The sequence below is a fragment of the Phyllostomus discolor genome, chromosome 15 (genome assembly GCF_004126475.2).
Source record: "Phyllostomus discolor isolate MPI-MPIP mPhyDis1 chromosome 15, mPhyDis1.pri.v3, whole genome shotgun sequence".
Taxonomy (NCBI): Eukaryota; Metazoa; Chordata; class Mammalia; order Chiroptera; family Phyllostomidae; genus Phyllostomus; species Phyllostomus discolor.
In genome coordinates, this window is record NC_040917.2 from 24,371,041 (window position 1) to 24,386,207 (window position 15,167).

The following is a 15,167-nucleotide window of genomic DNA, read 5'->3' on the forward strand; positions in this document are numbered from 1 at the left end:
CTCCGAGCCCCAGCCGGCTCTGCAGCCGCGGCCGCGAGAAGGGGCCACCAGTAAGTGACTCCGGAGCAGAGTCACTGGCTGCCACAGCCGCCAGGCCTCCGCATGCTGCGTCTGCACTCTCACTGCTCGGGCTCAGCCAACCTTGCAGCCACCTGCTCTGGCCAGGGCACGATGAGCTCCGTGCTGGCCCTCTCGGTGCTGCTGCTGCTGCTGCCGCCGTCGCTCTCCCAGAAATGGGGATCACCCCCACCCCGCAGTCATGGGAAGAATCACCACGTGGCTTTAGCTGGCGATCCTGGCAACACAACCAATGGTGCTGGGAACTAAGGAAGGCCTGCCAGCTGAGCACAAATTACTCGGAAAAAGCGAGAGCTGCCTAAGCCACGGACTTCTATTTCTTCTCCTGAGACACGGTACCCCAGACTGGGCAAAGGGGGGAAGGAAGAACTGTGTGTGTTTGTGGGTGTTTCGGGGGGCTTTGGGATTTTAACAAAGACATTAAGTCATTACTTTTAGTCTGTATAACTTGAATAAATAACTTTTTTTTTTCACCAGTCTCTAGCATGGAGAGCTATAATTCTCTGGCTTAGAAAAAGGTGAACCTAGTACAGGGGGACCCCAGGAGAAATGGGGATCAATTCCCTAGCATTGTGGGACCCTCTTCCCTGGTGGCCAATCAGGGAGGATCATGGGAAACCACATGCACAGTAGCTTTAAAGTAATACAACTACTTGTACATGCTCAGTAAAAGCCACCACAACTAGCCAGAAAGGATCCTCCCTCTAAGAATAGAGTCCCTCCAGCCCATGAGGTCCATCTCTGCTTGGAGTTGGCCTGCTCCCGTGTTCCCTGCTATGAACTCTGGGTGTCCGGTTCAGTTCTTTGCCCCGATCCCCAGGAACCTGGTTACCTGTGCCCCTGGTGACAACACTGCAGGAGATTTCAGACTGGTTAGGCATGGTCCTTACTCTAAAAACGTATTAAAAATGGAGCAGTTACATGGTCTCTCCACTTGTAGCCACTACTGACTTCACGCTACAGATTTTTTTGGGCTTCTGTTCCTTTACAGACAGACTTCAGATCCCGTCGGATCTCACACAGCCGCCGGAATTGTGCCGCCCTGGAAGCGCCCGGACTCAGGGCTGGTAACCGCGACCCAAAAGTATGGAACACCGGTTGGTTTCCACTCGGAGGCATCTCAGGGCCGGGGCACGCAACCGGACAACAGGTTTCCATTACTACAACGGTGCCGTGGCCTTCCCTGGTCACAGGGGAACCCCGGCGGGTTCGCAGGGAGGGGCTGCAGTGCTTGAGGGGGAGGGGGGCGGGGGGCGCCGGTCGGCTGGTTGGCTGCCTGTCCGGAGGACCAGTCAGTCATGGAAACAGATGGGGATGCGGCCGGTCAGTCTTTCTGGGAGTGTTTTATCCTCCTAGCGCTGTGAGTTGGCACAACCTTAAATTTCCGAACTTTGTGCCAGGAAAACATCTCCATTCATCCACAAGACAGAGCTAATAAAGGACCCATTGCCTTTAGGGACAGGACGGTGTTCAAACTAACAATGTTCTACTAAGACAATGGACACCGATGTTTCAATCATTTCAGGGACATTAGTTTCTTGCGTGCACAAGCTGTTAACAAAACGCAAACATGGAAACGGAGTTTATGCAGTACATTTATTTTTAATTTTAAAACAAAAGCAGATTTTAGAAGTTCTACCCCGAATCCAGAACCCAGCTCCAGGAGAACTTGCACCGGGCGCGGGAAGGCCTGCACCCGCCCACCTGCTAGCAGGGCACGCCCAGCGCGTCCATCAGCATCTGGATGGCCTGCAGGGGGGCCGTGACTTCTGCCACGCCGTTGTCCCGCCCAAAACCCAGTCTGGCTGCAGCCTGCGAAAACAGGAAAGGTCTCGCATTACTCAGGCTCTTCTCTCGGAAGCGTCTCCTTCGCCCTTGGGTCTACACTAAGGCCTGGCTGCCCCTGAGCCCGCGCTTCCCTGGCACCAGGCCCAGCAACTCATCCCCTTTGCTAACGCCACTGACTCCAACCCCTCCCTGCTACCGGGTCAACCGGAACCTCCTGTTCGCACTTCGGGGTGAGCCTAGCACCCGCCACCCCCCATGCCCTGCGCCTGCACCTGTTGAGGAAACGCAGAGCCCGCCGGCCCGGTGCAGGCCGATCACCGCAAGGGCAGAGGGCCTCGAAACCACCGGCCCTCCCCACCCTGCCCGGCCTGCTTCTGCGCCGACGGACGTTCGGGTCCAGAGTCCTGTGCCTCCCTGAGAAGTCAGACGTCAGTGCACGCAGGGGATTGCCCACGCCGCGCACACAGACCCACCACTGCATGCGGCGCCACCTTCTGGTCCTGCCTGTCACAAACGCGAATGCCTGTCAGCTGGTGAGGGGCAAGGCCGCGTGGAATGTCCACACCAGGCAGAGGCTCCGAGGACCGGAACGGCCTTCTCACCCAGCAGCGTGAGCCACACAAAGAGCCAGTCGCAAAGGCCACACACTGTCTGATTCCCTTTATGCCGACGTAGAAAGCAAAGCTAACGACCCTGAAATCACTCGAGTGTCTGCGGCAGGACCCAGGGGACCCTGGGGCGCAGGAGATATTTCTCCTCGGTGGCAGAGGCCTGGACACTTGACACGCTTGCCGAAACTCCTCTGCATGGCACACCCACGTGAAGGGCGTTGTTTACACTGTGGTGAGTTGCACCTGAGGACCCTCCTGTGCCGAGAAGAAGCCCGCCACACGCTGGTGACTTTTAAAGCACGGCCCGTCCAGTTTCGCCCAGTTCCCGCCACGGAAACCCTGCGTGGACACGGCCTCCGTGGATCAGCTCGGACCCGGCAGACTCGCCGCCAGGCTGCGAGGCCTGTGCTCTGGCCCCTGGCGGCCGCTGTACCGTGACAAGGGCAAGGGACTGGAAGCTGCCCGCACAGCCCTGGGTGAGGAGGACAGGGCCCAGAGTGGCTTCCCGGCACTGGGCAACCGGGGACATTTCCCTTCTTCGGTGTCACTGAGAACTCAGGACCCTCTGTCTGCGTCAGCCACACTCACCTGCGCCTGCCCTGCCGCAGCAGGGACCCCACCCTGCCAGCCCCCCACCCCAGCTCCTGCTCCACCTAAGCGACCTCCCAGCAGCATCTGCCCCCTGATGGGGACGCCACCGTCCTCGGAACGTCCTCCTCCCGATTAGCCAGTCCCCGCAGCAGCTCCTGGCTGGCTCTGCCCCGTCTGACTCGGGGGGAATGGGGTCACCTTGAGATCCAGCTGGGGACTCCCGTTTCTGTGAATTCTCCTCCCCAGGGCGCTTCCTGAACCTACTGACCCCCAGGCTGGTCCTTCTGCCCGGAGCCACAGCCCTGACTGTCCGCAGCGACAGCTCTCGCTGCGTTCCTTACGCAGATTCTCCCCTCAGATGCAGCAGGAGCCTCTCCTGCTGGTCCTCACTGTTTCCCCATCCCCAGACGCCACACGCGGTTCGTGGTCGTCTGTCAGCTGATGCCCGCCGAACGCACCAACGGACAGCGACGCGAGCCCACACGGCACACCTGCCGCTCACCTGGGAACTGCCCTGCTTCTCACAGGTGCTCCGGGGGTGCTTCTCGAAGCGTTCTTATTGTGTCCACAAGGTGTTCTTTCTCTGCTCACCCCGTGCTTACGGGCCGTGAGTCTGTAGATGCTACACACACAGTCCACGACTTTGGGCCTGTTCCACACATCCTGAAAGAGGAAAGACACGCTGCCTGACACTAGCACGGAGGAACGCTACACTCCGTCTGTCCTACCAGTCAACCCTAACACACACACACACACACACACACAAACAAACGCTGTGCAGTAAACTCGAGAGCTTTTAGCAGTCGAAGTCCAAGCTCGCCAAGTTCAGAGGTCAGGCTGGCTTGCAGTATAAACTCATTTGTACAATTCTAAGGACGGCACGTGTTCAAAAACTGCACACTTAACACCGAATAGAAAGGCCAGTGTGAGAGTCAACGCCCAGCACACTCAGGCACCGGGCCAGTGGACTCCCGTCTTCAGAGCTGCCGGGGACGCGGCCCTGGGCCGGGCACAGCCTGCTGCCTGGACCACCACCTCCCTGCACAGGCCCCTCTGCTCCCAGCCCCCACCCCCGATGTGCCCTCCGGAATGTGCCGGCAGCCACCGGGCCGAGAAAGGTAGACCCACATGCACAGTGGGACTCACAGAGGCGTGGCCTGTGGCCTTCAGTAGGACCACCAACAGGCAGCAAGTTCTACTGAAAATGCTTCTGCTCTTGTCCGCGACCTTGTCGCCGGGCTTCTCCCGGTACATCTGCAGGAGCTCCAGCAGCGTGTCCACGCAAGCCTCCACCCCGCAGACGGCTGGCGTCGTCTTCTCGTACTTGAGGGGACACAATGAGATGGGAAGTTACGACAATCACAGGCATTCTTAGGACAACCCGACCAAAAAAAATACATCCTAGAGCCGAGCTTTTGGATCAGCAGCAGCAAGTGCAGACGACGCGACAGAAGGACGTCTGGGCGTCACCACCAACTCTGAATCCACCTCACGGGCGCACCCGCGCTGTACCTTCTCCCTTCCCTGCCCGCTTGAAGCTTCCACACAAATGCATCCAGTCCAGACCTCCGACAGCGACACCCCGAAATCAGCAGAGACAAGCCTGCAGTGAGCACCTCTCGGGATGCAGACGCCCTGTCTCCGCCTGGTCGCTGCAGGCGCAACCGTGACCATGACTCAGGCTCGTCTGTGGGCCGCCCTGCGGCCGCCGCTGCCGGGGCGGGGGAGGGGCTGCGGAGGGAGCGCCGCCCAGCGGTGAGTCTGGGATGCTCGTTTCGTGCCTCAGTGTCTAATGGCTCCATTGCCCTTTCTGCAACGGGCACAGTAAGAAGCGAAGCTGATGACGGGGAGGCAGAAATAACAGCCAGACCAGACGGACAGTTCACGCTCGTGTGTGGCACGTCCATGTGCCATACCCTGACGCACCGCATCCTCCCAACAGCCCTGAAGCAGGGACGCCGCCACACCCACTCCACACACAACGGTAGGCGGGGCGCAGAGAGGCTCAGAGAAAGCTGCGGAGCTGGGGTTCGAACCCGGGCAGTTGGCATCGGAGTTTGGGACTCTAACCTGCCCTCCTCCCTGCGAGAGTACAGGGCGAAGGGCTCGGGGTGTGGCTGAGGGGCTGGGCGGGACGGCAAGCCCGTCACCAGGTCACCCTCGGCTGCGTGCACCGAGTTCGGTGCACACATCTGCTACCAGCCCAAACTGCACGGACTTTGGTGACAGCGGGTGGGGCACCCCGGGGCAACGACGTCACAGCCGTATCTCGCCACACGCTGCTGCACGCGCACACAGGAGGGTCCCCACTTTGACGCAGTGAGTGGAGAAAGGCCCCAGTCCAGCAGCACGCGGACAGGGGTCCAAGTCCAGCTCCAGAGCTCGACGACACACTGGCGCCCCCCTAAGGGACTTATGTCAAAATTGTTCCTTCTCATTCAAATGGGAATAACGCTATGAAGTGCCTTAGAAGTAGTTCTCGATAAATAAGTCTTCAATCGGAGCTACTAATCGCTGTTAGTAGCACTACAAAGACAGAAGAAATAAACCATCAAATATCAGTGCTTCTTCAGCATCATGCTAGCAGGTTCAACACCTCTCCCCCCGAGACTCCTGCGAGTAAAGGGATTTTAACTTGGGACCCGAGTTCTAGGGAGCAGACAAACCCGGTCTGCCGAGCGAGACTTCCGGACCCGCGGAGGTGCCACGGCAGGGCAGAAACCCACCTTGGCCACGTTGAGCAGGACCTGCACGGCGTAGCTGACCACCTCCATGCAGGGGACGCTGCGGTTGCAGCTCCGGATCAGGGCCAGCACCTTCGCGACGCCCCCGCTCCGGGCCACGCTCTCGCAGCAGACCGGGGACAGCCTGGTGACGGCCTCTGCAAGGGAAGGCGCAGCGGTGAGCGCGCAGCCACAACTCGAGCCCGCGCGAGCACGGTGGCACTGAGCACGCGCCGCGCAGTCTGCGAAACGCACATCCGCCGCCTCCCCCGGGCGCGGCGGGGATGCCGCGGCAACTGACCCAGGTGCTTCAGAGCCTCCAGGACGGCCGACAGGTGCCTGTACGTCAGCAGGCTGCAGCGCGAGGGCGGCCCTCCGGGACAGCCGGTTTTCTTCCCGGGCCTCCGCGTTCGCCGCCTGGAGGCTTCTGCGCACGGCTCTGATCTTGGCACAGTCGTTCTTCTTCCTCCAGGAGTAGCCCCTCCACAGCGCGCGAGGCCAGACACCGCGATTCAGAGCCTGCAGCCCGCGACGCTGGGAGCTCCTGTCCTCGTGTGTGTCCCCGAAGGCAACGTGCTCGCCAAATGTGTGCGATGTGAGCAGGCCCTGGCACCTAACACCCATTGCAGCTTCTAAGGACGAGCCAATTCAACTTTCTAAAAGGAAATGCATTCATATTCCTGCACATAAAGTGAAGTTCATTCCTTGACCAAAGATATTCAACCTCTATTCAAACTGCTAATGTACTTTTCATCTCCCAAACATAAACTTCCTCCAGGAACTCTGAAAAAATTAGAAAGGGCTGCAGCAATGAACTTGTGGTAGCTGAGTACTGATGACTGATTCTCTCAGCCAATCTCAGGTTTTCAAAATGGTGTGACTGCTCTCAAAATGTCAGGTTTCCTGTAAGTGAACTGCTAACCGCGGTCTGGGACTCGACTGACAACAGTCCGGTCACCTGCATCTGAACGACCCCGTTCCTGACCCTCTCCTGCTCTCTGCGGCGGAGGAAGCGGCGCACGGCCCCTGGATCACCGCCGCCGCCCGCCGCCTCTGGTGGTCTTCCGCTTCGCGGTTTGCGTTTGCGACGCTGCGACATTTCTGCGTCCGCCGCCTCAGCTGTAACCTGGCTCGAAACCATCTCTGTTTGAAACGTATGAAGACTTTAGTTTTTAAGAAGTTAATAAATGCATGCATACACACGTACCTAATGAAACAGCCGTTCATCTCTAATCACACACCAGAACGGCCAGTCAGCCCCCTGGGGGCGTCACTCCCCGCCCCCGCCCTGACCTCCGGGCTGTGCCGGGCGCGGTGGGTGCGTCGGACTCCACCCTGCGTAGCCCCTCCTCCCACGAGTTCTGAAAGTCACATCACGCTGCACGTATCTTTCTGCGATACACGTCTTCGCTGGGTGTTTTATGTGTGAATATGCCAACACACACAAACAGGACTAATCCGGAACATACAGAGAACGCCAATAAAGCAGAAGTGAGGATACCCAACATAAAATGGGCAAAGCACATATTAAAAAAACACATTAGAAAGCACACAACACACAGATAAGAATGGAAACCCCAAACAAGAACCCCACCCCCCCACCAGGTGCTGGCGAGGGTGCAGAGCGGAGGCCCCCCGGCTGCGCTGGCAGGCGCGGGAAGGAGCGCCTCCTCCAGGGAGTGAGTCACAGACCACCCACCTCTCCCCAGCCCACCCGACCACCCACAGCCTCGCGGCAACAGGCCGGGTGCTGTGCGGCCTCGCGGATGTGCCTGGGAATTACTTACCGAACACCAGAAACTCACAACACAGTCACGTGCCGCAGTTTCCCTGCAAGGGAGCAGCTCACCTGAATGCGGATGGCCGCATGAAGACGACTTCTGGCTTTCTCCACAGCCAGGTGACGTCGGTAGGCTCTCTGGATCCTGAGCGCGCTCAGGTGGTGGTGCGCAGCTGCTGCAAAGCGAAGCAGCTGAACACTGGCTCTCTCTTCTGAGATCTAGAGGAGGGAAAACAGCAATAAACTAGTATTTGACTCAAGACAGCCAACGTTTACTTCTGTGTAAGCTCAATATCAAAGGACATAAATTAGTAATTAACTTTTAAATATTAAGGTGGTCTACATTTAAGTAAATACCTGCATGTTTAAGGCGCTCGCTTTAACTTTCTGAGACCTCCGTGTCTGTGGACGCCCTCTCGTTCTGGCTTGACCAGTGACAGCGCTGCTCCCAGCCCGTAACCACGCCCATCTCTGACGTCCTGCGGACAGACAGGCTCGCGGGCGCGTCGGCAAGACCGCCGCCGCCCTCCGCCACCGCGAGAGCTGTCTTCTGGCCCACCGCGCCCGGAAGGACAGCTGCAGAGTGACCACAGCCCGTCTCTGCCGGACGAACCTTCTCCGACACGCAGCCGCTCGCAGGAAGGGCTGAATTCGCCGGGCAGCCCACAGCTCCCAGTCCTGGGTTCCCGTGGCCATTGTGTGAAGGGCAGCGGGAACAGCCACCACAGTCCTGCTTTGAGAGTGACCCGCTGCAGCCCAAGTGGGAGGCCCCCCCACCAAGCTCTGGGAAGCTTCCTGTCCAGTCTCAGCCAGGCCGCAGCGGGAGGCGGGCCGGTCAGCGGTGGCTGCCAGTTCTTCCTCAGCAGTGTCTTCCAGTTCAAGCCAAGCCTGGATGCTCCTAAGTGCAGCCCGAGCAGCTGGAGCAGACTTCTGGACCGCTGAAGACCGCCTCCTCCCTGCTGTCCCTCGGGCACGAAGCCCGCAGGGACTCTGCACCGCAGCCGCCGCGCCTCCCTGTGCTGGGCAGGCAGCGTGGGTCCCGTGCGTGCTGCGGGCGGGCTGAACGGATGGGGCTGCCGGGGGCCTGCCCGAGGTGGCCCCCTGCTCCCGAGCGCCTCGGTGAGAAGCCTGGAGGTGGAGGGCTGCCCGGGTATGTGCCGCAGCGATCACTCTGTATCTCCTGTGGACGCAAGCCACGGCTGCTCTCAAGCAGAGGTGACGCTTCCTCCCTCGGAAGTCTCTGAAGTGCTTTTGAACAGCAGTGGCAGCCAGCTGTTGCTCCTGACCCTGCTTCCCCACGGCCAAGTTCGGGGAACCCGCCTGAACGCGGGCCCCAGCTTCTGCCAGCGCACTCGGCGCGAGAGCCTTCCCTCTAGTCGCCCCGTCTTTCTCTTGCGTCACCTGTGTGGCCCATTGACCCTCGAGGCAGAAAACATGCTGCCCGTGCGTCCCGCGTGTGCTCTGTTCGAGGACGGCAGCTCTGTGCGCTTCCTGCAGCAGCCCGCTCGCTCTCAGCCCCCTGCAGGGGGCCTGAACGGCCACCGCAGACCGCCTCTGGCGGACGAATCTCTCTCTCTGCAGCTTCGCGGCTCTGCACGCCCGGTAACGCTGCTGCACCAGGACGGCGCCATGTCTCAGGGCCTGGTAGCTTGCCTGCGCTCGGTGCATCCTGAATGCGGGCTGGATGACCGTGGCGGCCCTGCTCATCTCTCGCAGCCTTTTCCTCACCGCCCACCCTCTGACCGCCGACTGGATCGTGATCACGGCCTCCTGTAACCGCAGAAACGCCAAGTGATGCCTCGCGAGAACTCTGGCGCGGTACCTCCTCTGGACGCAAACAGCAGCTCTCCGGAGAGAGAGGAACCTCCTTCTCGCCCTCAGAGCCCTGAATCTCCTCTGAATGAGAGCTGCGGCCGTGTGCATGGCTTTGACACGCCTCCTGGCCCTCACGCCCCGGAACACAGCCTGAAGGAGGACCGCGGCACACCTCAGCCGCCTGTACCTGCGCAACTGCTCCTCCCCCGCCTTCAGAGCCCGGAACCGGCGCTGCACTGCTTCCGTGGCCGCCTTCACCCTCCTGAAGCGCGCCTGCTCCCGGTGCCTCCGGTAGTGCGACTGGACGACCACCGCGGCAGCCTGCATCTTTCTGAGGCTCCACCGAAACCCTCGCTCCCCGGAAACTCGCCTGGAGAATGCCCACGGCTTGCAGAACCGCCAAGTACTGTGCACGCTGAGCTCTGCCTCGACGACAGGCCCTGTATCGGACTTGGATGACGACAGCCGCTGCTCTCATCTTACAGTACCTCGTGGTCAACAGGTGCGTCTGGAACGTGGCTTTGATGAAGGTGCTGCCGTGTGCATCCGTCGAACATGTCTCCTGACTCTGTGCCCCTGTAAACGGCTTGGATTCTGGTCACCGCCTTCCTTAAACGAAGGTACGCCTCGCGCTGGCGGCGTGCGACTCGGGCACTGCGGTACCACCTCTGAATGGCGACAGCTGCAGGCCCGGTGCCTCCTGGCTCTGTAGGCTCTGTACCCGGCCTGGATGGTGCTCGCAGCCTACATGCGCGCCTCTGCTCTCCTCTTCCTCTCCCGCTGCCGGCGGTAAGCCGACTGCAGCACCAGGACGGCCGCCCGGGTCTTCAAATACGAAAGCCGCTGCCCCCTGGCCCGGCAGCAGGCCCGGTACCCACGTCTGAATCAGACGGGCGGCCTTTCTCACGGCCACCCACCTGCGGCGCTGCTCGTGCATGCGGTAGCAGGACTGGATGAGCACGGCACACTGGTTGCTGCCTCCGGACCTGCCTCCGCGCTGCGAGGCCCCTCCACGCCGCCTGCAGGGTCAGCGCGGCCCCATCGCAGCCGCAGATAGTCCCGGCGCTGCGCCCGGCCAGCGGCCTGCGCCCGGGACGCCGCTGTGAGGCCAGTGCAGTGGCCTTCAGCTGCTTAAAAACGCCGCTGGGCCCGGGCCCGTCGAAAGTCAGCCTGAACGGCCACGGCCGCCCTAGCGTTCCCTGCGGACCTTGCTCCCGAACGCGCCAGCCCCGGTAAGCGGGCCTGGAGGTGGAGCACCGCAGCCCGCCTCTCCAAAAATGAGTCCGGAGAGCCCTGGCAGCGCGGGGGCCCTGTACCACCTCTGGATCCGGACGGCGGACTGCAGCACACGCCGGTAGGTGCCCGCTCCCTGTGGCCCCGGAGGGCACTCTGGATGGTCAGTGCAGCCGGGCCCGCCGGCGCAGGAGTCGGCGCACGCGGTGGCCTCTGAACGCAGCCTGCAGGCAGGTGGCGGCTCTCTGCGCACGCAGCGCCTCCCGCTGCCGGAGCTGGAGCCGGGCCCGGTGCGCACGGTAGCACCTCTGGATGACAAGCGCCGCCCAGCGCATCCTCAGGTAGCTCCGCCGCGCCGTCCTCATCCTGAAGTGGGCCCTGCAGGGAAGTGGCCGCCGCCCTCGCAGCCGCGCCTGCCGCCGCACCAGGTGCCCGCGAGCCCAGCCTGCAGCCTGACACAGGCCTGCAGCACCCGCCTGAGCTCTCGCCGTCGCGCGGCCGCTCGCAGGAAACCGTACCTCTGCTGGACAAACACCGCGGCCGCCCTCAACTGCAGGTACCGTGCACGGGCCTGTTGCATCCTGACAATGGACTGGAACTTCACCGTGGCGTGCCTCAGGCTCAGGAAGCGTATTCTGCAGACGCGACCTCGGTAACACGACTGAATCCTTACGACGCAAGTGAGGGCGTGACGGACCGTCTTCCTGGCCCGCCACGCCCTGCACGCAGCCTGCAGGACAATCGTGGCGGAACGTGTCCTCTGGTAGGACGCCTGGGCTGTCCGGGCAGCGACGTGCGCTCGGAAACGCGTCTGAATGACGAGGGCGGCTTGCCGCATCTTCCTGTACCTCTGCGACTGCTGATGCCTTCTCACGTGCGCCTGCAGCGTGACGGCCGTTCTCCTGAGGGCCAGGAACCGCAGCCTCTCCCGTCTCATCCTCCAGTGCGACTGGAGCACACGGGCAGCCCAGTCCCGTCTGCGCAGGCGCCGGGCTCGCACCGCCCTGAACGCAGCCTGGATGAGGCCGGCCGCGGCCACTTTCCGCAGGTACTGGGTGCGGGCCACCTTTGCCTGCAGGTGTGCGCGCCAGCGGGTCTGGATGGTCCGGATGGCCTCCCTCTGCCTTATATATGCCCTCTGGGCTTGAAAGCGCCGAAACGCGGCTAATGGTGAGCACGCAAGATCGGGTGCGAGAGTATCTCCGCCGCTCCCTGTGCATCCTGAACCACGACTGGATGGCGGTAGCGGACTTCTCCTCCTCCGCGCGTCTCCCGGCGCGCCACTGCCTGAAGGCCCGCTGCAGCGTGACCGCGGCTTCCAGTCCGCAGGCGCGTCCTGCGGCGCCGCCATCTCCTGAACGCAGCCTGGATCACCAGGCAGGAGGCCCGGAGCGTCCGGTACCTCGCCGGTCCCGTCTTCCGCGGACGCACGCACGCCACCGGCGCTGGATGGTGACGGCCGCCCACGCCACCGTTTGTAAGAAGCACACAGCCATTTTCATTCTTATCCGGGACTGCAGGATGATTGAGTAATGTTTCAGTTTCAGAAACTTCTTCCTAGTGGAATACCTTCTCCAATGTTTCTGCAAGAAATAAGAAGGAACACCAGTAAAAGAGCACACCTTGTATGCTTAACACATTTGAATGCACAATTTTTAAACATTCTGCTTAAAAATACATTAAATTAAAAAGCAATATACTTTTAAAAAGTCTGCCTTTTGTTTGTAGTCTAGTTTCTGCATTGCTACAGCTATGGCCAATTCAGAAATCCTGGTCTCAGTCCTCAATGTTTCTGTTCTGTCTGTCTGCCAGAGACTCAAGGAATACCAAGCCAGGCCCACTCAGAACAACGTAACACGCGAGAGAGTCACAACGAAGCTGCCGCAGTGTTCTCTGCCCACCGACTGATGCGACGCGGTCCTCCAGGAGGAGCGTCTGTCCGAGTCCTGCGGCCGGCCTGCGACGGCTGCAGACCGTCTGTGGGAGACAGCTCATGCTGTCACAACGCAGCCTGACCACGTGAGCACAGGGACTCCAGCACCCAGGCAGCCAGGCCACTCTCAGCTATCATTTCGTGAGAGCTAAAACTGCTTCCTTCTCCCACAATCAGAAAGCGTGGCTCCGTGGTTAAACAGCAGAATTCCGAAGAGACGTGGGAAGAGAGAAACATCCGTGTCTTGAACACGGCACAGCCTCCTGGGAAGGAAGTCTGGCGTGTTTTCTCGCCAAAAGCAGCACCGTCCACCACGGGACCCACGGCATTCACACGGGGCCGACGTGAACTGCACACACCTCTCTGGTGTGACCAAAAACAGAATCTACGGTAACGCCAGAAGCTAACACACAGAGGCGAGGAACACCACCATGTAAAGTAAGCACAGTAAATACTTTTTTACTGGGAAACTAGCGTAGGCCTGCCACGGCCTCAGTGTAAGTGCTGTTGCCATCCCATGACCTCCACTCGGGATGTGTGTGTGTGCGCCCTGGGAGAACAGCTCCCGGGTCCGCAGGGCAGGCAGGAGGCGGCGCTTGGCGGCTCGGGGCGCACCACGCAGAAGGACGGGCCAGCACAGGCCGAGGAGGGGAGGCCCGCAAGCTCCCCAGACAGGCGGTGGAGCGCGGCCGTGGCCGGGGCAGGCCATTCGCCACTTCAGAGGACAGCAGGCGTGCCGCCCTGTCGGAGCCTCGGGCCCAGCACGGCGGAGTCGCACAGGTAGGAGGGAGGCACTGACTATCTGCTTGTTCCTCTTTCATTTTTATGCGAGTTGAGTCAAACTGATGACACGTGCTGGAAGCAAGAACTCCAATGCTCCCTAAGCATTTGCTAGAGCTGAGTACCAGATAAAATGCAGAAACCTACACTACAACAGTTTTAAAACCTTATCACATTTCGCCTTCCTCCTCCAATGCCATGGAAACTCTCTCACTGCGGAAATCCAGCAGACTCACCTGGATAGCCAGCGCCGACTCATTCCGAATCTTGTCCACCGCTGCTTCCTGAGCATCAGCAGCTCTCTCTGCCGCAAGAGCCTCCGCCAGTGCTTCTGGATGACCCGCGCCGCGCCGGCCGCCTTCTGCAGCCGTCGCCTGGCCAGAAAACGGGCTGCAGCTGACTGGATGACTCTCGCAGCTCTGTCTCTCTCCTAAAAGAGAGAAGAAAAAGGTTAACCCCGCCTCGAGACCCAAAATTACTGTCTGTAAGAAAATCACCCGTGAAAGATTAATCAAACTGCCCCTGGAAATAAAACACCCCCCGGAACTCATCACATGTTGGACGGCCCCTCCCGTCCCCGCCAGGGACAGCCCGCCAGGCCAGGGTGGGCTGGGCGTGGGGACCAGTCTGGAGCCCGACTGTCACTCAGCCGTGCTCAGCGGCCGGGGCCCCCACCGTCCGGGACACAGCCGCAGACGGGGCCCACCGGCCCCCCACGAAGGCCAAGGGCAGCTCACAGGTGGAAACACACACCAGCAGCGGTGGCCGCACACGGGACTGTTCGCTGAGTGGGCCAGTGGCCGTCAGTGACAGGAGGGACGCCCCGGGTGGAATGCGGGTGAGTCTGTCACCCACGCCGGCGGCAGAAACCAGGGATCGTCCCTCACCTGCAGTCACTGCCTCCCTCCCTCTCGGGCAACAGCACGGCCCTGTTGTCAGTTAGTCCTACGAGGTGGCTGAGCCCCGTGTTACCCAGCTTATTTTGCTTTTGCCCGAATGCAGGTCAGATTACAAGAATTCTCTTGGCTTTGGAGCCGGCGCTGTTTACAGCAGGAAGAACTAAGAGCTGGAATGTGCCGGGGCCAAGGGAAACCCTGCATCGCTCCTCAGGCGGCTCTGGCCAGAGGCTTCCTTGTCACTGGGCACTGAGCAGGGAGTCACATGAATGACCTCGGCGACACGAGGAAGAAACACCGAGCCTGGACGAAGGCAATCTCGGGGTGACGTTTCTGTGCTCACTAGCCTGTCGTGTTCCTCCCAGACTATACGGGGGCCTGCGGCTTCACGCTCCGAATCACAGATGGACACGTGCAAACCACATCACACTGGGATTGCGTGACAGAGGAGCGCGGGTCCCCGGGAGGAAGGGGAGAAGCCGTGGTCTTCCTGAAAGGGGGACCTCCACTACTGGGCCACAGACACAAACCAAGCAGAGAAAATCGCACCAGCGAAAAGCTAAGGAACCTCTGCAGTTAAGATCCGATCAACTGGGGGAATAAAAAACAATCTGCGGAGAAGAAAGCAGATTCCATCCTAAAAAAAACATTCTGACTGCCGTTTCCTAGAATTCCTGGTCCAGGAGGATGGAGCGGAGTGCTGGGCCAGGCACCCCAGCGCACTGTCCCAGACTTACACAGCGGCTACGTCCTCCCACACTCACCCACAGCCGGCGAGCGAACGGCAGGGCGGGGCGGGGCAGGGCAGCAAGACGCAGCGAGTGAGGGAAGCGTCAGGGGTGAGGCAGACATGGCCGCCCCAACTGAAGGCCCGCAACGGTCGTGGGAATCCCCAGCGTGGGCACAACGTAGACCCCACCGAGCCCCCCGCCGAGGGGC

At 60.7% G+C, this 15,167-nt stretch overlaps 1 protein-coding gene across 1 annotated transcript in view; it reads right to left on the reverse strand.

The window, feature by feature from the left end:
- Nucleotides 1-1,781: 1,781 nt before the first annotated feature.
- ASPM (assembly factor for spindle microtubules) overlaps nucleotides 1,782-15,167 on the reverse strand; it is a 32,766-nt gene continuing 19,380 nt past the window's right edge. Inside the window, 19 exon segments of the mRNA XM_036016072.1 lie at nucleotides 1,782-1,868; nucleotides 1,871-1,890; nucleotides 3,571-3,731; nucleotides 4,215-4,391; nucleotides 5,795-5,949; nucleotides 6,093-6,145; nucleotides 6,147-6,310; nucleotides 6,750-6,817; nucleotides 6,820-6,934; nucleotides 7,641-7,790; nucleotides 9,504-9,859; nucleotides 10,011-10,405; nucleotides 10,703-10,894; nucleotides 10,982-11,785; nucleotides 11,787-11,941; nucleotides 11,943-12,025; nucleotides 12,028-12,202; nucleotides 13,569-13,606; nucleotides 13,609-13,762. Coding sequence (XP_035871965.1) covers nucleotides 1,786-1,868; nucleotides 1,871-1,890; nucleotides 3,571-3,731; nucleotides 4,215-4,391; nucleotides 5,795-5,949; nucleotides 6,093-6,145; nucleotides 6,147-6,310; nucleotides 6,750-6,817; nucleotides 6,820-6,934; nucleotides 7,641-7,790; nucleotides 9,504-9,859; nucleotides 10,011-10,405; nucleotides 10,703-10,894; nucleotides 10,982-11,785; nucleotides 11,787-11,941; nucleotides 11,943-12,025; nucleotides 12,028-12,202; nucleotides 13,569-13,606; nucleotides 13,609-13,762 — 3,498 coding nt within the window. The 3' untranslated portion in view covers nucleotides 1,782-1,785.